Source organism: Lissotriton helveticus, chromosome 9 (genome assembly GCF_964261635.1).
Source record: "Lissotriton helveticus chromosome 9, aLisHel1.1, whole genome shotgun sequence".
Taxonomy (NCBI): Eukaryota; Metazoa; Chordata; class Amphibia; order Caudata; family Salamandridae; genus Lissotriton; species Lissotriton helveticus.
Genome location: NC_136070.1, coordinates 1,228,521,564 through 1,228,547,092, shown reverse-complemented (window position 1 = coordinate 1,228,547,092; position 25,529 = coordinate 1,228,521,564). Strand labels below are relative to the sequence as shown.

General features: G+C 45.7%; 1 protein-coding gene across 1 annotated transcript in view; it reads right to left on the bottom strand.

Annotated features, from left to right (window-relative positions):
* ALDH1L1 (aldehyde dehydrogenase 1 family member L1) overlaps nucleotides 1–25,529 on the bottom strand; it is a 192,171-nt gene that overhangs the window by 154,559 nt on the left and 12,083 nt on the right. Inside the window, exon 2 of the mRNA XM_078661722.1 lies at nucleotides 4,988–5,133. Coding sequence (XP_078517848.1) covers nucleotides 4,988–5,114 — 127 coding nt within the window. The 5' untranslated portion in view covers nucleotides 5,115–5,133. The remainder of the gene's footprint in view (nucleotides 1–4,987; nucleotides 5,134–25,529) is intronic.

The window sequence follows — 25,529 nt, the reverse complement described above, 5'->3', positions numbered from 1 at the left end:
GTAATGTAATGTTGCATTTATACCGCGCAGCTGTCGCTCCAAGGAGCATCTAGGCGCCACTGTTGACCAAAAGATCTATACCACGGTCAAATTGCTTATGGTGGTTTGTCCGGCTCTCACACTAGTGCTCTAGCGCGGATGTCCTGTAAGTTAAAGATCCAAGTTTTCAAAGCCTTACGGAATTCTACTTCCCGCTCTAGTGCCCGAAGGTGAGGGGGAAGAGTGTTCCAGGCTTTTGACCCTAGAACTGGTAGTGATTTACCTCCTCTCGTGCTAAGTCTGAAGGCTGGACCAGACAGCAGATTGGCATTTGAGGACCGCAAGGTACGCATAGGATAATACCTAGAGAATTTTCCCCTTAGGTACTTCGGCCCTTGGGAGTGGACGGCTCGAAAGGTGATAATCAGGATCTTGAACAGGACCCTTTTGATTATCGGTAGCCAGTACAAGGTATTTAATGCGGCAGATGCTGATGATCTCTTAGGCCATTTCAGCACCAGCCTAGCTGCTGCGTATTGCACCATCTGAAGTTTGTGAGTGACAAGTTTATTGGTCCCTGCATATAGGCTGTTTTCAATAGTCTATCCTTGATGTTACAAGGGCGACCGTTACCGTTTTCCTAGCCGCCAAAGGAAGTAGATCAAAAAACTTCCTTAGTCCCTTAATGATACCGAAGCAGGTCCCTGCTACTGTCAGTGCCTGTTGCTTGAAAGACAGGGCGGTATCAAAATTGAACCCCAAATTACGGGCCGAGTTGGTGGTATGGGGCGGTATCTCTGCCTTCTCCGGCCACCACAGTTTGGGGACAAAATCGTTATGTGGACCCATTGCATGATCTCCGTCTTGCCCGTGTTACATTTCAAATGGTTCTACCCCATCCAATCGAATGCAGCCGTCAGGCAACATTTCAGGTTTTCTTCCCAGTCCTGAGTATCTTTATCAAGGACCAGGATCAGTTGAGTATCACATATAACACATCTCCACGTCTACAAGTCTTTTTCAGGGCTGATGAGTATTGTGAGACCTTTAGTCTGTGTGTCAGTCAGTTCATAGTCAAATGAAGAAAAATCATCTACGCCATTTGAAAGTGATGCATGTAACACATCCTAAAAGTCACGCCGGTAACCTGGGTACGCTGCCACCCTAGAGTCTGGTGGGCATGCGCTCCGTGAAACTGGGAACTCCTTGTTACTAAGTGCCCCTAGATACCTTTAATATCTTGAAACAAAGTAATCATACACGGCTTCTCAAAAAGCACTGAGGGATGCGGTGTGCCTCTTGAAACGTAAATGCAAACAAATAATTAGCCTTTAGGGGCTGAAGTTGTTTGCATTTCTGTATCAAGAAGCATACCGCGTCCCTCAGTGCTTTATGAGAAAGAAAGTGTATCACGGTTCATGGGTGTGATTTTCCACCCCAGGTTCTCTGAGGTGGGAGATCATGCTCTCTTTTTATTAGTGCTCAGAAGTGGCCCATAACTATAGGAGTACTATGCATAAAGAAAAAAGCATTCACTATTATCACTATCACTCATACAAATATAGAAATAACTGAGAAAAGTATGTTTATACTTCAGTCATTGCACTGCAACAAGTTAAATTCCCTTTTTCTATTGATAATGGTTCTACCCATACACCTAAACTTCCCTTTTCTAATGGTAATATTCCTACCCATACACCTAAAATCCCATTTGCTCTTTCTACAGTTCTGTCACACAGTTAAGACATTTCAGGTAATCTGATACAGGAAAAAAAATAGGAATTTCGGTAAGAGAACCAGAAAAAGGTTCCCAGTTGCAGACGATTTTACTGTTAGCAGGAGCCACTTGGGAGTATCATGAGCCATCTTTTTGTCTTTAACATTAAGCGGCATATGTATGAAACGATTTTTTTATTCCCAAATGCTGCGATTCGCAAAAAAAATATGGTTTACGGGTAAAAAAAATCGCAAAACGCGATGTATGAGTCATTTACGCATCACATTCGTAAGGAATCGCTAATTTTGCGATTCTCAATTTTGCGTAAGCATTTAAGAAATCGCAAATTGCGATTCCTTAAATGCTATTTAACAAGCACCGCAGTTGTGCGATTTCTACTTAAGAAATCGCAAATTACCACCAACATCAAGTTGGTGGTGATTTGCAATTTCTTTGAAAAATGCACTTTTTGGCATTTTTCAAAGTGCCATGTGGCGCACATACATGCCCTTAGGGCATGTATGTGCGCCATATGCGCACACATGCTCATTTCAGGGGTGCATCAGGGTGTCCTTATGACACCCTTGCATCCTTGAAATTATTCTCAATTTGCGATTCTCAAATTGCGAATCGCAAATTGAGAATGACTTCGAATTCACTCCTATGGGCCTCCTGGTCCATAGGAATGAATGGAAGATATTCCTTAATTGCGATTTTGCAATTTGCTAATCGCAATTAAGGAATACCAAGAAATTGCAAAATATTTGCGAATTTTTAAATACATCCCGTGTTGCGATTCTCAAATAGCGATTCTCAAAGAATTGCTATTTGAGAATCGCAATAACGGATTTTGATACATATGCCCCTAAGTCTCTGATGCCTTTACAGACACATGTGCCAACGCTTTTAAGGAATGACTCAGAAATGATTGCACAACCCCAGAAGCCCCGAACAAGGTGCTAAGAACCCCAAACTAATTAAATATTGCCCATGTGGGTAACGTGCAGGTACAAGAACTTGAATAATAAGTATTTTAACCATACATTTTGTTTTGATGCCTGTCTGAAATTTTTATATCAATACTGAGATGGAAAATAAGCTTTTCAGTGGACCTATTTATATTCACATATATTAAAACATTGTTCAAAAACTAATTTACTTGGATAGTTAATCATTTGCTACATTGTTTGGTAACAGAAAAAACGACTATAGTTTCTTATCCAGCTGTGTCTGGAGTACATTACAGCAGCGGTTCCCAACCTGTGGTCTGTGGACCCTGAGGGGTCGGTGGCACATTCCCAGAGGGTCTGCAGGCATCTCAAGGCCTGGGTCGTCAGGAAGGCACTTCTCTAGATGGGGCCTCTCGACAGAAATATATGCGTGTTTTTATATTTGTTACTTCATTTGTGCAGCAGTTTTACAAGTACTGCAAAGTTCCTTGTATGTCCAGCAGTATTTGAGCAAAAATGAAAGTGTCAAAATAACTCTGGTGATTAATCAACCTGCTGGAGAGAGTTGGGAGTTTTGTCTAGTGGCAGTTTTGACTCCACTAAGGTAGTGTAGATGGTTAATATGCCTGCTGCAAAGAACGTGTATCATGCATTTCATAGAACAGTATCTTATGTGCATAGCACAGTGGATTGCTGCTTTTGTCACAGAGATTCTTTTGTTACTGTGCAGTTCATAAATTATAATCCTAATTTAGCACAGGAAGCTATGAACTGCCAGCAACCAGCTGCATGCAAACTGCATGGTTCAAGTTAGAAAGTTATGTTTTTCCCCAGTCTTCTATTATTCTGATGTTATTAAAAAAAGGTTTGTTTGTGTAGAAATGATTTCTTATTATTAAAGTCAACACTAATCACATTGTTATGTTCTGAATTCTGAGTTTGTGCTTCTCCAAACCAAGCACTCTTAAAAAATGCCGTATGGATGACGTGAACCCGACACCTTATAGTTCCCTTTGACTTATGTAACATTTTCTATACACTGATTTACACACATATGATTGTCTCTGTATGTGCGTGATGTAAAGTGCTCTGACACCCTACACTGGCATGAGAGGTGCTATAAAACAAATGAAATACATGTGACAGAGGGGTATGAGGATATGACAGGCACTTAAGGTTTTACTTCCTTTCCCCACCACATATTTACATATAAAAGCTTTCTCAGATCTTATGTACCTAAAAAATAAATACAGAAATTGCTTGGCAAATGTAGAATCTGACCTGAGGATTCAACTTTCCGAAATAAAACCAAACATTAAAAAGAATGTTGCTGAGATACAGCACAAATATTTCCATTACAATACTTTGATTTTTATATATTTTTCAGTATAAAAGAATAACATCTGTAGTAATTTGAGTATTTGTTTGGTGTGTACTTGGTTGTGGATATTTTTCAAGTTACTAGTTTTATGTCTGAAATTTAAATTGTGCAAATTGCTGGGGTGGTCCCTGGCTTCCAGTAGTGATTTAGTGGGGGTCCTCAGGAGTCAAAAGGTTGGGAACCACTGTTCTACAGTACTGTCTGTGCTATTTCTAATGCGTTTTACCTAACCTGTGTATTGTGTTCATCGTCAATATGTAGTACTGAGTATGTGAACACTCAAGTTAGATAGGGCTCACCACCCCTCTGTTCCCAAGACAGCATATTCCCATGATTGCTTCCACTTACATTGTCCCTTAGAGACTCTGTGCTCTCTTGGAATTTACATGCCCAAACTCATTGGGTATTTTTATTTTTCATGTTCATCTGACTTCTATCCTCATATATGTTTATTTCCCTTTACTATAGTAACATTTATGAGTCCATTGAGCTGCACCGGGCACGCCAGCGGTGCAGGTTCCATCCAACACGTTCCCTGTCTTTCATCAGAATGGAATGCATGCACCAGTACTCTCTGCTCTGTGTCTTACCCAGTTCTCAATGCAGCTATTGAATTTCATCTCCAGCCCTCCTTTTAGAAAAATTCAACCATGCAGTAAATTTGCAGTCGAAAAAGTTTAACACCAGGTCAACCTTTGATCTAGATAAAAGGATCAGATTTTGAACAAATGTGGATCAAACTGTTGGATATTACTGGTTGTTTCATTTTACTGCATGTAACTTTGATATTGTGGATCTCCCACAAATAAAGTTCTCAGAAATGATTCTGTTGTAATATGTTTCTATGAGGTTAAAAGGCTAACATGTGCAACCATCCAATGGAACATTGGAAGCAGCTCAGAACCCATGGTTACAATGAGATTACAGTATGCCCACCCCATTAGATGCTCATTTACTTACCAAGAGGATCAGCCTTGCCATTTTTGTCTGGGACAGTGAACACGCCAACAACCTCATGCCCTTCCTTCCGAAGCTCCTTGTACACTTCCTTTCCAAACAAGCTTTGTCCAATTACAGCGATCTTCATGGCCAGATTAGGTAGGTCCCTGTTGAAACAAAGCATAAAACATAATGCAGTTACCGATCCCTGTTTGCGGAAACTGTAACTCAAAGTGCTTGTGGGTGTATACAGACCTTAAGTGTACACAAGTGCTGGCCAGCTAAGTTAAAAACATAATATATTATCCACCAACCAATGCCTGGGAGATTAAGTACAGATCTTAAGGTTGCATAAGTAGTAAGACAAATTCTAGGCCTGAGCGGTAAATTCCGTTCTGCTCACGGAATTTGCAGAATTTGGGTAATTTTGCGTTCCGCGGAGAACACGAAATTGGCCAAAATTCTGCGTTTTGCGACTTTGCAAAATATTTTGCTTGTTTGCGTTCTAAAAATGCGTGTTCGCATGATATTTCCCTGTGAGCACGCAAACAGCGATTGCAAACAGGAAAAAAGCATCTCGAACAAGCAATTCCGCGTGTTTGTGGAATTTCTGCATGTTCGCGGAAGTTCTTTACCGTTTCGCAGAGATTTGCGTAACGCGATTACAAAAATTCCGCCCACCCCTAACAAATTCAGAAGCTATCTCAGTAGAAGGCTGGCACCAGGTAGACCATGGGAAGTCTTAGAACGCTCTCCTCTTCACCTTTCTGAGTCTGAAGAAAATGTGGCGAGAGTAGACAATGCGAAGAAGAGCCATGAATCACTTTGCTTGCTTGTGGTGGGTGATTTTAGAGAGAATGGTGCTAAAAGCCTCACTGCCCACATAAGGAGATCAACAACTGTTAATTGCCCATCTTTCTCACTATGCGCCCTCACATTTGCAACAGGCCCACAATTCCGGGGCGGGAAAGTAACAGGCCTTTGGGGAGGCCATTAGTAAATCACTTGGTCCTCTGAGTTTGCCTGGAAACCTGTGTTTATCAAGTTGGTGGACCCCATTTCAAGCCAATATTCCACAACCTATAATAATAATAAAATAATGACAGAGTCAAAATAGTGCCTGTAGTGGATTAGTCCTGTTGATGGTTTTAGCTAAACTGGTGTACATCATCTGGAAACTACCACCACTGAATCATTTAGTTCCACAGCTACCACTCACTAATATCACCAGTACCATATTCCAATTCACAATGTGCATTATTCACAAAAGATTGACTCACCACGGGATGCTTGCTGCAAGTTTAGTCAGTTATAGGAAACATCTTCAAACACACACATGTAATGCTATCCTTAGTTTTACAGCTCAGGTGCTTAGTCCAACGCCATCACAACCCGCTGTAATCCGCATGTTTCTTAGGTTTCAATAAAGAGCGTTTTACATCTCAATGCTAGTACAATACATGTCCAACACAAGGGGCTCTATGCAAATGTATATCGGTGCAAGAGAGGGAAGTCTGGGTTTTTGACTGGTGTTAATTCTTATTACAGCTGGCTGGAGATGGCTTTTGTTACCTAAAGGCACAATGGATCTATTCATATACATAGGCAAGTGGATACTAGAGAGCTGTACTGAGGTTCTACAGCCTGGGAGTACTGCCTTGAATCTGAATATGCCACCATAGCAGCACAGATCCTCTCAGACAAGAATGGACCAGTGTAAAGATAAGGCAGGACTTCCAGGAAGTTGAGAAAGTGAGAAAGTGGAGAAGTGTGGCTCAATGGTTAGAGCGGCAGACCCTGATGCAGAGGTCTCGCCCGGGACCAGGGTTCAATTCCCGACGCGGCAGGGTCTTGGGCTCAATGTCCGTGGACCTGATAATTCTCGCCTCGGTGCCTACTCTAATCATGGGTCCCACTCTGCAGCTCTGGGCAATAGCTTGCTTAATCTCCACAACGGCCCCAACAGCGCTTGGATGCCTGGCTTCACCTTGGGGGTGCCCTGGAGGGGGCATCTCACAGGGAAAGCCAGGATGGGTTCCACAGCGGTATACAGCGCCAGGATGCCCCGAGATGGGGCGGCAGTGCGCTTTACAAGTATACACACATTTACATTTTACATTTACATTTACAACTACCACTTATGTAATTTACTGGCACTCGGAGGCCTTCTTTTGGTACAAAGATGCAACTGCTACAAAGGAAGGGACATGGAAGGTGATTGCTCATGACCATAAAGTCTGTAAGAAGCCACGGTTGGTGTGTGTTGGGCACCCACAGAACCTGAAGATAGAAGCCTGCCCCATCTGAGAATCTCTGTAATCTCCTTGCAGATAAACATCCTGTAGGGCCTAACCAATCACAGCCGTGCAGCAGATTTGGGGGCCACCATGGAGGCAAGGAGACTACAAGAGAGAGAGAAAGAGCATGATGCGGACTCTGTTCTGTTGCATTCTGAGACCCTCTTTATTTATGGCAGCTCATCAGTTTAGTGTCTTAAAGCGCTGTGAAACAAACGGAGGATGGGGGTGAGCACTATATAAAACAACTGGACACACTGCATTACATATTCTCTAGCTTACCCTACTGTGCTGCAGCATAGGCACGCTTAAGATATTACACTCCAATGCAGTCTACTGATAACAGTTCATTATTTCCACTGATCCTAACACCAGTCCACTGCACAGCCACTAACTACCCCATCATATTGTGCTGCACACTAGGGAGAAAAAACACTACATCCTATATACCATGGGTACTCTTAAACATTTGCCCAGGGGCCGCAATGTACGGTTTGTGGTGTGACCGAGGGCTGCACTGATGCCAGCAGGGTGGTGTTACGGGGTTCTGGGTGTGTCAGGGATTGTGTAGAGGTCTAAAAAGTTAAATAAACAGGCAAGTATTTATTTGATGGTTAATAAAAGCTTGCTTCATATTTTTTAAGAAAAATTCTGAGTATTAGTGATCAGCAACTAAACAGCAGCTCATGCTGCTGTTCCCCAGGGTTGGGGTTTGCGGGGCACATATAAAGGTCAAGAGGGCCGCAAGCACCCCCCCCCCCGGGCCGTACTTTGAGTATCACTGCTATATACACAAACCCATCATGCTATGCTTCATCCTAGGGACAATACACAGCACACAGCACTACATTCGAGAGACAACACCGCACCCACCATACTGCACTGCACACAATGGTCACAAAACACTACATCTTAGTTACACTAACCCATCACACTGTGCTGCACATTTGGGACACAAACCCAGCACACAGTACTGTCCTACCAGCCAATTCCCATCATATTGTGCGATACCACAGGCACACTTACCACCGCATCCTTGGGGCACAATCCTACTACAGAGAACTTTTATTTATGGGCACTGTTCCTTCACACTACCCTGCTTCTGGGGAGGAGGGCAGGGGGAGCACTAGCCTATAAGAATGCCCTGCATCCTAGGGGCACTGAGACGCCAAGCTCCATCGTAGGGGCACAACCCCAACACACCACACTGACTACTTGAAACACTGCACAGCTCAAGTATCCAGGGGACACTAAGTCATCACCCTGTGAGCACCCTAAGGAAACCCAGGAATTCACCCCAGTGACAATGTGGTGAGTTCTACCAGGATCAAGCGAGATGGACCAAAAGCTGGAGACACGTATTCAAATTTCCATTCAAAAGATTTTGGTGCCTACATCTTTCTATAGAACAGTGGAGATCAGTGTGTAATCCTCCCTTACAAAGTCCAATCTAAAATGGCTTTAATGTTATTTACTCAGCGTTCATCTCACTGGCGTAAATGCATGCATGCCAGCATTTTAGAAGGGGAAATTGGGAGATTAAAAACAAATTATTGGAAGAATGCATTTATCCCATTAACTTCTATTAAGGCCTGATTTGTGTCTATTGGCATGCATGGGACTTGCAAGTGTGCTACTGCAGGATCGGATATCAGAAATGCAAATATATACGTGTTTTCCTTACCTGTCAGGAGCACAGAGAAAGCTATGGCAGGCAGAAAGAGCATGACAAGTGTGCACTGGCCTGCAGGAGCAGGTTATTGGCAGTGCATATAACAGGAGCCGGTTACTGACAGTGCATATAACAGGAGCCGGTTACTGACAGTGCATACTCAGAGTCACACAAGACCAGTGCTGGACTACAGAAGCCCACCTAGGAATCGAGTTTTTGCATGCAGGATAGGTAGCGGGAGACTAGATTTGAAATCGGTGGTCTCCTGCCTGAATCGGGAGGGCTGGCCTGCATGCAAATCTGTCTCTAGGAGACCACATATTGCATGCAGCAAGATCTTTCTCCTGAGGGCCTCGGTGTATCACAACAAACAAAAATATCAGAAAAATCCCAACATCTAGGCTTGGATTATGAGTGTTACTGATATCATGGTATTACCAGTATTGGTGATATCAAAAATTGATTGCCTGTGGACCGCTACTCAATGAGTATTAACATGCAGAAATAGGTGCAACTTCACTAAATCTCACACGTAAATTCATAATCAAATAAAAATTGCATTTACCAGGAACAACGACCTCCAAGTCTGACCTGGAGGCATTTATCTTCAGTACTACTGCACCATTTGTGATACCAGTAATTACGGTTCATCTTCTAAGGAGATAACTCTTGGTTTTTTTTTTTACATAGTATCCTAGTACTTTATGGATACAATACTGCACTGTAACAGGAACAAACAATTGCTCACAACCTTTAATCCAGCCTCCTTCACTTCACCATTGTCACCTTTGCATGTTTCCCATCTCGTTTTCACACTTCAACAATCTTGCACATAATCCAGACATATTGTCTCTAACAAAGGCTGTTAATTTTTTAACTTCAATAGGAGACATAACAAGCTGCTCTTTTTTACAGGAACATTGATAACAGAGGATGATTCAGCATTTTCCGTCTGACAGCTCCAAAATTTGCTGAGTCAGGGTGACATTTCATTCGTATACTGTTCACTAAAGGATGTGAGGTGTAGATGCCTTGAAACGGTGCAAATGCTTAAAATATCTGGAATAATGCCACATGTTTACACTAGGGTCAACTGTAAAAGTGAGGATCGCTGGCAGCCTTCAGCGTTTTGAACAAGTAAAGCACCTATTGTGGGATTGCCTAAGGCCTAATGCATGTGCATTCAAACCCTTTTGAAAGAGGTTGACAGCTGTGAGTCTGTCTAGAGTAGAGCATAGTTACTTAGGCTGTGGAGAGGTTGTTCTAAAAAGAAATGACTTCCTAGGTTACTATCATTTCTCAATACATGGAAAAACAAAGAATCAATCAAAAGAGGTCTCAGAAAGACTGCAGAAAGGTTTTCAGAGTGTTGACGTGGAATTTCACCTAAGTGAGAATGGTGTCACAAATTACATATTCTTCACTTATCCACCTATACCTTCCTCTCAGTGAGGTAAGCACCTGTCCCAGACATCTGTCTGTAACCTGCATGTCACTCATACCTAAACCGTTCATGTTCTGTGAGCGATTAAAGCTTGTACAGCTCTGCCATGCTGAATCTGCCCTGTGCGAATGGAAGATTGCACGTATTGCCTTCTTTGAGAGAGGGAAGCTTGCTTTGCAAATTGCCAGGCCGTCCCTGTTCTTTGAGACACTAAAGCTTGCACTGCTGTTGCCAGATTTGTACCTGCTTGTGCTGATGCTACCCTAGCTGCACCTGTCCTCTGAACCAGAGATGCTTCCACAGTTCCTGCCCAAGGCTTACCTGTTCTATGAAGATGGGTGTTTTCACTACTATTATCTGATCTTATAAAAATCAGGTTTTAGTGTGAATGTCCCTGCATAACATGCCAAAGCCAGTCTGAAGCTTTTATTGAATCCAGGGCAAAACTCGTTGTGAGGTCCTGACGCAGAGACCCTGATTTCAAGCACTTTTCCAACTTGACCAAACTCTGGGACTCAGGGCAATTACTTGTCTTCCCTTGACTTCCTTTTCAGTGATTATCACATTTGAGAGCAACTTGAAATAATTTATTTCAGGAGGCGCACAATACAAAAACCTCTCTTGTATATGGATTAACAGACCATATGTTGCACCATCTATGACAACACTAAAAGCCTTGTATAGGAGTTATAAGACGTGTCGCTTTGGGTCACAAACAACATTTTCATCACAGCAGAAGGGGAAAGAATGCAATATCAATCCAGGATCTAAATAGTGCAATGTAAACCTGGTTTCAATCCCAGCTTCCAAACTTTACTAAACAGGCTGACCTTAGTCAATTACTTTTCTTATTGCGCCACCTTAGGATGCACACTGTACAACAACCTCTCTTGCGTATTGTTTATTAGACCATAATGTTGTTCCATCTATAAAAGTAAAATGCGTATATAGCAGTAAACAGGATAAATGATTTGCCTTTCAATCATTAATAAAATTGTCACAGTAGAATGGGTGTGGTTCGTACATTTTAATAAAAGCCGCTCATAGCAGTGATATAATCTAAGGTGCTAAAGTGAAAACAATTAAAAATACGCTTTTCTACCTAAAAGTTCGTACCTGAGCTACAAATAAAGTGGCAGTCACCACCATTTTCAGAACTGAGCGAGGATGAGCCATGAGCTGTTCCTTTAAACCACCAGAGCTTAATGTTTTGAGACAGGATTGAACACCGATGGGGCTGCAAAGAATTGTTGAACCCGGCAGTCACCACCTCACTATCACTGCCCTTTTGGTGCTTGCAGCGATGGAAAGAAATGCTTTGGTGTTGAGCATATAGTTTGCAGTCTCAAGGCCTATGTAGCCTATGCATTTCCTCTGCCCACACTCATTCAGATGCGAGTGTGCCTTGGCAGCATGGGCATGGTCTGTTTAATTGTGCAGGCTTCGATTACAGTGACTCGCACAGGGAAACATACTGGACACTGACAACCCTGCCAATAGCCTGATGCGAGACTTCCATATTGCCCCCTCCTCCACCTCAGGCTGGTGAACATGCCCTGTGAAGCGGGGATTGTTTTACAATATTTGATGTGAGATACCTACATTCCTGGGGAAGACCCTTGAGCCCAAAGGGGCAGTATTTAAGCACCAAAACGTGTTGATCATTTAGCAAGTGTGCATATACTGAAGCGTCATGGTGCTATAAGGACAATTAGAACATTGGAACGTTGGAAGCTCCATTGAAAACAATTGAGTAGCTCCAAGCTTATAATGTCTGGTTTAAGCCCGGAGCGCCGACATTCCAATGCTTCTTTGTTCACAGCTCTGGCTGTGAACAAAGGCTTCAGGGAGCCTGAAGGGATTTCAATCCCCTCGCGCTCCCTGAAGCCTTTGTTTAATTTGTTAGAACATTCTGCCCTCTAGTAGCAGAATGTTCTAATAGCCTTATAGCCCTTTGTAGCAGGGCTATACCAGCTATTAAAGTCCTGCTGCATTGTTAAAGTCCCTCGCCTTCGGCTCGGGCCTTTAACTTTGCAGCGGACCTTTAATAGCCGTTATAGGCCGCTGGCTATAAGGCTGTAAAGGAAAATGAAGTTCCGCACAACTGATGAAACAAGGTTGGCTTTCGGTGCCTTGTGAAAAGGGGGACTTAAGAGCACAAGTTATGTCACCAAAGGCTTTACTACAAGATTCAGTGATGTCAAGTACAAAAGGGCCTCCGCATCTCAGGGGTCTAGCTGGCGAGTACAAAGAGAACTTAGCCTCAAGAAACTGTGGGGTTGAATCATGGAGATAATTCAATTGTTTTGTAGCACACTGAAGTTACTACAAACTAAAATGAAACTAATTGATGCTGAGGTAGGGTGCAGGTGGGTATCTCCTTCTGACCTGAGGGCGCAATTCAAGAAGATAACAGTTGTGTTATTTAACTGTAAACAACGTCCCGACTTTGCAAACCAGAGGGTTCAACGACCCTTTAAGAAAATTCAAAACGTTCAAAAAACCAATTAAATCTTTTTTTTATTGACTTGATGGATGCCATCGTGTTAAGTCACACTTATGGGTTAATCTTCAGGAACCACTCGGGGAAATTTCTCAATGTGGCATTTCACGTAAATACATTCTTGGATTACTTAGTGTACATGCCCGATGCATTTCGGGTCAAAGCCCTTCTTCAGGGTAATCATTCACTAAGAGCTCGATTTTTTACAAACTTGGATTTTAACGATGCGCTGTAAAAAGGTAAGCGTTATCTTCCGAAGTTTGTTGTACTCATACGACGGAACAGGATATATATATATATATATATATATATATATATATATATATATATATAGGTTAGGATGGCAGGCAAGGGGCTAATACAAATAAACAAGAAAAAATGTCAAGATATAAACCATATATGCTCGTGCACAGTATGTGGTATGTCACTGACTGCAAAACGAATGCGTCCCTTAAAATCTAAGGGGCGACCCTCTGGGCGCAGCTTTTTCAAAATCGCACGCTGATTTAAACACAACTGAGCAATGGTTTATGCATTCAAAAGGATTTCTCTAACAAAGTAGAAAAGAATCCATTGTGATTACTTGAATCAGTTTATTTCATTAGTTTAGGAACAGTTCAAGCAATGTTGTAGATCACATTAATGATTATTTCATCCTGCTAATGGAGTTAGATCATATTCGAAATGGTCCCAATGCATTTCGTGCCGGCATGGCACTTCATCAGGGGAATCGGGGTGGCCCGAGGGCCGTAGTATCCAGAAAGGACTAAACGCCGTCAATAGTGCGGACTATTGACGGCGTTAAGTCCTTAGCATCGGGGGCTTCCTAGCTCTGCAGAATTGGCAGTTTGAATTAGGCGTGTTTAGTGAAAGAGTGATGTGAAACTGCCCAGAAAGGGGTCGTCATGCTTTTGAAAATGTGTTTAGCTGCCCAATTTCCTATTTCGTGCTCTCGAGATCCGGGTGATGCAGCGATTACTAGCGCCACACTCAACAACATAACCCAGGACGTTGGGGGTGCCGCCGAGCTCTTTGCAAAGGCCGGTTTTCGGCCAATTTTGTTACAGGGCCGATTTAGCAGACGGCCCTGTTACAAAATCGGCCCCCACCCGTGCGGCGCACCGGGGGATTGCCCGGTGCCCGCTACGGCCAGTCCGGCCCTGGGCGCCCTTTTATCAAAATCTAGGCGAAGTGTTGTGGAGGTTGGGGTGGGCGCTGTTAGGCAGAGCAGGGGTTAATTGTCTTTGTTTTACAGCTTGCATCTGTCGCCTCTTTTACAGCCCTCCACGTTTGAACCGATGCTCAGTGCCCTTTAAAGCGACATCATCTTCTGTCAAGAAAGGGTTGGGTGTGCTCTGCGGGAAGTGCGATACAGCAGGACCGGAGGGAAACCATGATACTTGGCCCCCCCTCGGTGTGATGCCAGGGCATTAACAATTTCTCCCGGGACTGACGGGTGCCTCTCGGGGAGCGGCAGAGAATTTGTTTAGCCCTTTGGTGACCCTCCGTTGAGATGCCTGCTTTGATTTTTGGGGTCCTCCTGTGAATCCTGTTGCATCCTGGTGTGGGGCCCGGTCCTGAGGTGAGATGGAGAAGGAGGAGGCCGTAACGGCTAAGATGGCGGATGGCACCCTTTTCCGCACCCTTCATCCGGGCAGAGAAACCGTTGTACAAGAGAGACCCGGGGGTTGGCATCATGAGAAAGGGCCCACGTCCAGAGATGTACTGGCTGCATTAACAACCCTGCAAATGACCCTGATCCGGGAGGCCCGGGAACTGGGAAGAAGGATGGCCGCCATTGTTGTTCCGCCGTTCCACGTAGGCTTGGTTCATTCTTGTGTAGGCGCCGATCTGCCCGCCTCTGTGTCACTGACGAATGCCTCCGCTACGTTTAAGTCCGTAGAGTCACTGATAGCCTTGGTTCATGAGACTGCTGTGGGTACACCTGTTGCACATGTGATTGACTCATTGGGGCCCTTGTCTGCTTGGCGAGTGACAGAACAACGTCGATCCGTGTTTTGGGCTGCCCCGGCGGTGTTTCAGCGCTTGCCGCATCGTGTGATTCCTTTTCCATGGCTGGCGAAACTGTGTTCGGACTGGAGGTTGTTATCGGTGTTCTTATTGATACAGACAGATTTCCGCCATGCGTCTTCGGCGGGGTACTGGTGGCTAACGTCCTATGGAGCAACAACGCTTCCCGATCCTCCTGGAACATTTGAACCCTTCATGCTATTTTGTATGCCGATTGAGAGCGAGATATACATTGGTACTATGGATAGAAGAGGCCAGGGGTGATATCTTTGGGGACATGGTGGGACTTATTGTTGTTTGACGGTGATTTAAGGGACACTCAGCGGGGATATAATTGATTGTGCTATACATGATTACTTTTTTTCGTAGTCCTTCTACCATTGCTGTCTGACGCTTATTGCACGCGGTGTGGGGGGGGGGGCGGATGGCCGGGTCGATGGTCCTTCTCCAACATTTTTTCTTCTTTTTTCTCTCTTCTTCTCTATATTTCGGGTTTCTTAATTAGGGCGACAGGCACGCTGCTGGGGGGGGGGGGGGGGTAGGCCGTAACCTTCTGCAGGGGTTCAGGGTGGGGGGTAGGGGGATGGGATTGTTAATTTGTCCTTTCTTTGTCTTTATGGCCCTTTGTCTTTCTCTTTTCGATGTCGTCGTCTTTTATGTTTCCTACAGTGTGTTTCGCTTTGAGGGATGGGGCATAGCTCGCACCGAACTGTATGTGTTTTTTATAACTATCCTGACCCAAAAGCCCTATCCCCCATTACTTCGAATGCATTTGCACTGCTGGCGGGTTTTCTGCTTTTTGTTCGCTATCGTAGGAGCGTGTATGACTGTCGGGCATTGATTTTGAGTTTAATTTTGTTTTTCTTTGTTGTAAAATGGACCTTCTTGGATCCTTGTTCTCGCATTGTGAGTTTACGCGTGTGTTCTATCCTGGACACTCTTCAGACTTTGATTTCCGTGCCGCTGTCTTTTTCTATAATGTATTGCTCTATTTCCGACTTAATTAGTGGCCGGCCGGAATGGTTGTAGGCCCATGTTTGTATTTCCTTGCTGAAACAATAAAGGTCCTTTAAAAAAAAAAAAAAGAAAGGGTTGGGGTCTGAAGCCCAAGTGGCAATCAATTACCCCACCCATCCCCCCCAGCCCACACTCCACACACCTAGATACACAGAGACACGCTGTCGTGGGCATGGCACTTAGGAAGCAACACTTAACATGGCACTGTGAGCAAAAGTGTGCCTGGCAAAATATTAGGGGGCAGATTTACAAGCCCCTTGCGCCACTTTTGCGTCACTTTTAACATGGGAAAAGTGACGTAAAATGGCGCATGGGTCTTGTAAATCGGTCCCTAGCAGATTAGTAGCCCAAATTCAGAGGCGGCAGTTTCTGGTGCGTGCCTTCTGTGCCTTGCAGGGCTGGGGGCGAGTGAGTGAATTCCTCTGTAAACATCACAAGTGGCAAAAGTCAAGGAGCCTTGTAATTGCACTTTCATTTTATTGCTAAATGTGAACACTGCGAGTGGGGGGAGTTTATGTGAGTGAGTGAGTGAGTGAGTAAGTGCGTGTGTGTGTGTAAGGGTGAGTGTGGTGTGTTTGTGTGTTGTTTGTGTGTATGTGAGTGAGTGTGTGTGTATGTGCACGTGTTGCTCTCTGTGCACGCACCACTGTCCCTCTTTCTCCCTGTGGCACACATCCTGTGCAGTCATGTGCTAGGGGGAGCCCAGGCTGTTAAGAACTAGTCTTGGTTTGAAAACAAAGTTTGAGAGTGCAGCATAAAACGCTGCTCCCTTGTAGGAAGCGCCGGCCGGCCGAGCCGTGCCTTCGGCGCACGCGGCGCAGGCTGCACATTCCCCCACAGGGTCATGGGATATAAGTCACGGTGGAGATGTGGCTCCTGTCTCAGCACCTCCACACGCTAGCACCAGTGACCCCACACGGGCGCGGAGACCAAGCGCAGCGGTGCAGTTAGCCGGCTTTTGTGACTGTGGCTGTAAAATATTGTTCTTGTGGGTGCAGCTTGGCGCACTGTATTTGAATGGGAACCTGCCATGGGCATGTTGTTGCTGTGTTTGGTTGGTAGATAGAATCTGCGTGCTGAGGTGGCTGCTGCTGAATCAGGGAGCCGAGTCCATCTGAACTGCCATCTGATCCCCTCTTATCAATGAAGCAGCAGATCATGGCGGATGGCCCCAGGTGTAAGAGGCGAAAACAAGCCTATCCAAGGAGGACCAGTGGTGCGCGCGCACCACAGAGGAGCGGAGCCGAGGGAGCCTGTTGTCTGTGCCGCTGCTGCGCGTAACAGACACCACTGGGACATGGGCGGTTACATTTCTGAAGAAGCTGGGACATGCACATGCCTTTCACCAATGGCGTGCTGCTTTTTTTACAAAGACGCACGCAAAAACCAATAGCAGCTGACGAAAACAAAAGCACACGCATGAGCGTGTGGTCAGCTTTCAGAAGCCCCTACATGAGGTCTCTCGCTAGGCGCGAGACCTACAAAGGAAAAGGTTCTGGCAAACATGCACTGTCAAACCAGAGCGTATGTACAGGAGAGACTGCAGCACACACAAACGAAGCATGCCCCCAGCGCTTGAGCATGGCACTTGATGCCCACATAAGGCTGACTGAAGTCACTGACCATCACGCGAAATGGGGTGTTGATTAATTAACTGGATCCTAAAGTGATGTATAGCACGTGCATGTGCTTTTAGAGTGTGTGACCCAGAAGATCTCCAATATTAATATTATAAATATGGCTGAGTTGAACTGCAGACAGGAAGTACATCAGCCAGGAAGTGTGTCAGCCTAGCACCAACACTGACAAGGATTCTATGGCAGGACCGGAGGCTTCTGATTATGCTTTCTCATTTCTTTACTGCACAAACAGCAGCCAATGAAAGTAAAACTACAATGGTAAAAAACAACATTTCCCATGAGGCTTTGAACCACGCCTCCAATACTACAACCAATCACAGTAGTAACAAGCATATAAAGTATAGAGACACTAATCTGGCCTCCTCTTTCTTTGCTGCTCCGCAGCCCAGATAAGTGCTCTTTACTTTATATGCTTGTACTGTTCTATGGCAGGCCTCATGTTGAAGATATCGCCTCTGGTGTGCTTACTTGTTTATGAGTACTGATTTGGTGTATATCTGCATTGTTTTCACCTTGTAAGCGCTGCTTGTGCCGCTGATGCGGTTCTTAGATTGACGCTACTGTCGGTTCCCCTTTTTTCCCTTCAGATTTCGGACCGGCGCTTCTTGCCCGCTCCGTGTCCCTTAGATAGCTTTTGGAGCGCGTGTTGCGCCCGTAGGCCCCCGCTCTCCCCCTGCATCGCTGCTTTGATCGCGGCCGCCTGACTCGCGGTCCGCGATTACGAGGGACTTCGCCCCCCCCCTCGGGGAAGGAGGCGCACGTCGGAGCCCAGTGAGGCCCTGCGTGCGTCTTCGAGGTCTCGCGCGCGTCAGTGTGCGCGCGCAGCCCTCCTTTAGTGCCTGCTTGACGCTCTGCCCCCGGCTGAAGTGGGGATTCACGCAGTTTGACCAGGAGCCGAAGGGCTGTTTCTGACACCGATAAGCAGCGTTTTTCATCGCAACTTGCACCGGAGCTCCCCAGCATTAACCCCTTGCTTCCCAGTGAGTGAGGAAGCGGGACAAATTTTTGAAATCCCTTCTCTGGGCTAGAGAAGGGTTATTCCCTCCATTAGTCCTAGAATTGGACTTTATTCCTCCAAATTTTAACTGGTATTTCCGGCTCCTGTGCCTGGCACTTCCCCTGATCGACGCCCTCGCCTGGGCTGGCAATTGTGCTTCCCTCTGGGGACTAGAGTGGAAATTGGAATTTCCTTGTGAATATGGCAGATACGGAGTACTGCGATGAGGAGGGTACTGCGTGTGGCTACCAGGGCAATGATGAATACTACGAAGAGGAGTCCATGGAGGATATTATTGACAAGAAACTGGATGCTAAACTTGATAAAGCCCTTTCCTCGGCCCTACTTCCATTAGCCAAGAAACTAGAGCTGTTAGTCCCTGGTAAACCTCTTCCTCTGCCTGGCCAAGACCTTTCCCGCCCCCCTCCCCTTAAGAAGGTGGCTATTGACCCGGCCTGGCCCCATGCCCAGTCCTATGATAAGCTATATAAATCCAAAGAGTCTGCTTCTGGTGACAAGGCCTTACCGCCCCCACCCCCAAAATGATACCACTACTGACACTGACACTGATACGGACTCCTCGGATGCTGCTCCTCGCAAGCGCACTAAGAAGCGTAAACATGCCTCTCCCTCTGTCACCCCTTTGCCTTCTCCTTTGACCCAGCGGACATTGTACATCCTCGGTCCTCTGATTGGGTCCCTCCCCCTGCTGTGGCGGAATACCTGGAAACTCACCTCCGTAAAGGTTTTGATAAAGAGGTGAGAGCACGCCTTAAGTCCGAGTGCCCCCGTCCCGATTTGGCCCACAAGGTGGCCGTAACCCCAGACATTGACCCTTCCATGACTACTTTCCTCAAGAAATATAAATAAGACCCCAAAAAAGGGATTGATCGCGCGCTCAGAGCGTGCCAAGATAAGGTCCTTGACCTTTCGGGACCGTTGGCCAAGATCCTGGAACTGGCCCTCCAGGCTCAAGAGACAGGTGATGCCATTCATCCTGAGGTCCTAGCGGGTTGGGCACAACGTGCCATCTGCATGCTGGGAAACACAAACTGCGCGTTAGCCTCTGAAAGACGGAAGTCGGTCTTGCTCCGGATTGATCCTCAGTTGGTAGAGTTGGCTTCTTCAGTACCGGGTCCTTTGGCGGAAGGACAGTTGTTTGGGGACAATTTTGTGAAAGACATTGCCAAATTTGTTAATACCTTTGCGTCCCTTGATAAATCTCAGGCCTCCTTGAAGAGAGTGTTGCACCAGGTCTCTAATAGGGCCGGGCGTGGCAGAGGACGCTCGACCGGCCGCTATTCGAATACCAGTCCTCAAAGGGGATACGCCCCTAGACGGGGCAGAGGATACACACAAGAGCCGGACCAGGCCGGTTTCTACCCGTCAAGATCACGCGGCTTCAGAGGCCGCTATAATCGGGGTGTCAACAGAGGTTACAAGAACTTCGACAATCAGTCCTCTGGTAAGTCAGGTGTGCCCATTGGTCCCTTTAGGGGGTAGGTTGCGTCACTTTGTGATGAATTGGACGAGTCTCACGTCGGATGCTTGGGTCCTACAGACCGTCCAGGGTTACCAGATAGAGATGTTAGAATGTCCCCTTCCGACCTTCCCCCTCAGCCTCTCCTTTTTCCCCGTCTAGAACGGAGTTTTATCGACTCAGAGCTAGAAGAATTGTTAGCCAAAAAGGGCTGTTGCTGTAGGACCCTTCATTCCCGAAGGATTCTGCAGCAACGTCTTCCTGGTACAGAAGAAAGGAGGCGGCCAATGCCTGGTTCTAAATTTAAGAGACTTCAACCCCTATGTCACTTATTGCCACTTCAAGATGGAGGGTATCCATCTTTTAAGGGACCTTGTGTTGGAGAACGACTGGATGGTCCGTTTGGATTTAAAAGACGCCTATCTGACAGTCCCCATTTGCCCCTCTCATCAGAAATTCTTGCAGTTCCCTTGGAAAGGGCAGTGGTTCCGGTACAGGGTGCTTCCCTTTGGTCTGTCTTCAGCCCCTTGGGTCTTCACCAAGCTTCTCAAACCGGTGATCTCTCGCCTCCGAGAGATGGGAGTGCGTCTCATTGTTTACCTAGATGACATGCTTATTCTGGCCCAAGATCGGTCCCTTCTTCTCACCCACTTAGAGTGGACGACGTCCCTGCTGCAGAATCTGGGGTTCGTTATCAATACCAAGAAATCGGTGATGATACCGAACCAGCAGATGGAATTCCTAGGTTTTCTGATAGACTCTGTGTCAACTCAACTGCTCCTCCCTCTTCACAAGATCAGGTCCATCAAGAGGGAAATAGTATCCACTTTGACCAAGGAAAAGATTTCCTTGCGTGTGCTAGCGAGGATTGTGGGCCTTCAGGCTTCGTCAATCCAAGCCATTTTCCTGGGCCCCTTACATTACAGAGCCCTTCAGAGACTGAAAATCTTTTATTTACAGAGGAAATTTCATTACGATCACCTTATTCCTCTTTCCCCCGAGGCCCGAGAGGAGCTTCAATGGTGGCTGGATCACATGTCAGCCTGGAATGGCCGAGCCATCTTCGGCGCAGCCCCGGATGTGGTAGTCGAATCAGACGCCAGTCAATGGGGCTGGGGCGCTCGCTGTGGAGACTTTACCACAGGAGGACGGTGGTCAGCAGACGAACTCTCACTACACATAAACTGTCTAGAGTTGTTGGCAGGGTCCTTTGCCATCAGGTCTGTCTCAAAACTGAAGAGCAATTGTTGTATTCTCCTTCGAATGGACAATGTCTCAGCGGTGAGATACATCAACCGATTAGGGGGGACGAAGTCCCGCATGCTGGTCCACATTGCGAAGGAATTTTGGCACTTTTGCCTGGATCGCAAGATCTCGGTGGTGGCGGAATACCTTCCGGGGAAATTCAATCAGGTGGCGGATTGGAATTCCCGATTTCTCCGAGACTTCAGCGATTGGAGACTTCACCCATCGCTGTTTACTCAGATCATGACTATGCGAGGCCCCTGTCAGATAGACCTGTTTGCCTCTCGCCTCAATGCTCATCTCCCCCGCTTTTACAGTTGGAGACCGGATCCGATGGCGATGGGAACGGATGCGTTCCTTCACCATTGGGGGAAACGGAGGAATTATGCCTTTCCCCGTTTGCTCTGATCCTGAGAGTGGCGGCGTTGGTGCGCCGGCAGAAGGCGACAATAGTGTTGGTGACTCCGTTCTGGTCGACTCAATCGTGGTTTCCCACACTGTTGGAGTTATCTGTGGATCTTCCCTTCCGGCTCCCAGTCTTCTGCAGGACCCAGTGGGAGCTTGCCATCCCTTAATCCTGCAGAACCAGTTGACCTTAATGGTGTGGACGCTCTCCGGAGACATGAATGACTTGCAGGGCTTTCACGAGAAGCTTCCGGCTTTATGCAGCAAGCGTGGGCTCCTTCCACCCGGAAACGATACTCTGCATCTTGGAAGAAGTGAGTGGGTTGGTGCCTTTCAAAACAGGTGGATCCCGTGGGATCAAATGTGACTGATGCACTGAATTTTCTGTCTGAACGTGCAGCTTCAGGCCTGGCCTACAGGTCGGTTATTAATTTCAGGTCTGCAATTTCTGCTGGTCACGACCACATCGATGGTAAGCCTGTGGGGATGCATCCCTTGGTTTGTAAGTTACTTAAAGGTGTGCGTGTGGCCAATCCTCCGCGGCCCAGGTATTCCACACTGTGGGATGTTACAAAAGTGCTTAATCTGTTGGAAACCTGGCCCAATAACGGTGATTTGTCTTTGAAGCAGCTCTCTGCCAAGCTTACTATGTTATTGTGTCTTATTTCACGTCGCAGAGTTTCAGATGTTAGAGCGTTGGATTTGGCTGGTAGAATGTTTTCTCCGCAGGGTGTCTCCTTTGTTATTACACGGCGAACTAAGACCATGTCACGCTCAGTGGAATATCCCGCTTTTCCTCATAACAACAAGTTATGTGTGTTGCAGTGTCTCAAATGCTATGAAGAGCGTACTATTGCACACAGGACAGATCCTTTGGGCCAGTTGCTAATCTCTGTTCAGAAACCCTTCAAACCAGTCGCCGCGGCTACTTTAGCCAGATGGGTTCGATGGATTAAGTCAGAGGCTGGCATCCATATCTCTGTTTATGGTGCTCGTTCAACTAGAGGTGCGATGGCTTCTAAAGCCTATGTATTAGGTTCCCGCTTAGAGGACATCCTAAAAGCGGCTGATTGGTCTTCTGATTCGATGTTTAAAGTGTTTTATTATAAGCCTATTCCTCGTGTTTCTGATGCTGTGATTGATGAGCATTGAACCAGCATAATCAGAAGCCTCCGGTCCTGCCATAGAATACAAAATTTTCTAGCTATCGCGACAAGAATTTTAGATTCTATTAAGGACACGGAGGCGAGGATTATCCCACCCGTTGGGACAGTTATGTAACTGTAAGTTGTTTGAAATGATGTTGTTTAACAACTTGTACCCACCCTATGAGAAATGTAGTTTGGTGGACGCTCTTTCTCAGACTTCTTTTTCTGTTTCAGGAAATGGTTCCAACAAGAGTTGATTGCCTTCTTTGGATTGTGCTGCTGACCCTTCCTGGCAGAAGATGATTCCTTCGTGTTTATGGATTGTTCTCCGTTGAGAATTCCTATGGAACTGTTTTTCTCTCCGTTGAGAGTTCAAGACTTGATTTAATACGACAAGACTGTTCGCGCAAAGAAAGAGGAGGCCAGATTAGTGTCTCTATACTTTATATGCTTGTTACTACTGTGATTGGTTGTAGTATTGGAGGCGTGGTTCAAAGCCTCATGGGAAATGTTGGTTTTTACCATTGTAGTTTTACTTTCATTGGCTGCTGTTTGTGCAGTAAATAAATGAGAAAGCATAATCCTCGCCTCCGTGTCCTTAATAGAATCTAAAATTCTTGTCGCAAACGCTAGAAAATTTTGTATACTGCATTACTTTTACTCAAAGTCCTGGGCTGGGAGAAGTGAAATCTCACACATTTTTAACCCAAAGACATCAGTGAATGGACTTCTTGTCCCATTCTTCCCCCCTCACCCGCCTCCTGTTTCCTTTGGTAAGGCTAAGTTAAGGGGATAAAATGCATTCTACAATAATTAATCAGGGCACTTAGAACTCTCGTCATTTTTAGGTCTAGTGCGATAATGCAGCTGTCTGCATGAGTACACATCCTTTATTACGAAGCCAGAATCACGCTGTGCCTTTACAATGCCGCCAATAGAATGGACGCGTCGTTACCACGCATTTGTTAAGCACGTAAGTCGTTACAACGGCTTGCTTTAGCAGGCGCATTGGTAGAGTGGTGTTGGATTTTAATTCCAATACCTTCCCTACTGTTGTGAAAACTGGAGTTGGAAGAGTTAATGAAACTATTCCAAAGTCCAGCACCCCCTAAGGCAAGTCATTGTAACAACTAGTGTGCTAAAAGAATGCAGCATGACTACATGTTTGTTCTAATGCCGGCGTCATAAAACCATGCGTGCTGAACACATGCGTGATTACGTCACGCAACAGTCTGCATGACCTATCGTTATCAATTCTTTCAAATATTTCAACCCGTTCCATGCCGATGACGGCCGGGAGCCGTCATGGCACACAGTGCTCGTGTGCTGATGACGGCTCCCGGCCGTCATGACCGCACCCGCGATCAGAATGTGCCGCACAGGCGCAGAATCGTGGCCGCGCCCAAGGGGTTAAAGTGGCCTTCGGATCGGCCCAGAGGAGTATTTGTATTTCAGCTCATGCTCTCATGGCTGTTGTATTATTCCTCCCCCGATGAAGTGTTTGCAATGCATTGTATGAGGGACTATTTAACCAACCCAAAATACTCTAAATCGTTTCAAATTAAATTTTGATCTCACAGATGAATTGTAAACAGAAGGCAATCATTTTTGTTTTGATTTTTACAATGCAGCAGGCTTTTTTAATTTTTGATTCAAGTCTGTTGGTCTTGTAAATGCTCATAATCTCTTGCTGCTGCCTTCACGATCCCTGGGACATGAGGTGGTAATGGTAGTGCTGCGGGCACTAAAGAGTAACCCAGGGGTGGCAGCTACTACCCATGGTTGTGCATAGCTTACATCCATAGCACGAGGGGGGGAAATGTAAGCTTGCGGTTTTTTGTTGCACACCCAGTAGTGCAGTAGAACTGGTATTACCTTTGTAACAAGGAAAATTTTCCTAATGTTCAAAGTAAAGGAAGCCAATTTGTAGGGCATTTCATCGCTTAATCCCACCAGGGTACTGCAACTCTAAGGTACACGTACTGCTTCTTTTTTCCTTGTAGTCTTTTGATTAGAAATGCTGTCCTCTGAGGAGGGCCTCCGCCAACAAGGTGAATTTTAACCAGTCCTTTCACATCATCAGCGAAATACAAGGTTAATAACATTCTGTAAAATGTATATGACTGTTTCCATGGAGCTAAGCAAATATTTCTGTGCAGAACACTTTTGAAGTGCTGATAAGCATCACGTGAGGTACTCCTTTCCACAACATAAAAGTTTTACACATAATCTTTCTCCTATTAACGGCACATTGTAAACCGCCTAGTCCTTTAGATCAAGGCCATTCCACATCTGTGCAGGACAGGTGGATCATTATAGGTTTTAGGGGTGACTTGTTGAAAGAGTTCCAGTCACGTTCATTTTAGGTAAATGTATCTGTATATCATGAAAATTACAGTTCTCAATGTGGGAGGCTGTACGCAGTGCTTTAAGTGGGATTGAAAAACTGGGCCGTCTCTCAAATGGGCGTGGCCAATGCAATTAAGGGCGTGGCTTAAAACGCATAAGCTAAAAATCTGTGCTTAGCATATTGTGCTGCCCGACTTGTATTTTGCTTTTTCTGTCATTGCATCCAGATCTTTGATACAACAAGTAACATCATTCCTACAAGAAGTCAGGACTACTGGCTTTGTCAATGGTTGTGAGCTGCATAAGATAAATAAGCTGCACCCATGGCTTGTATA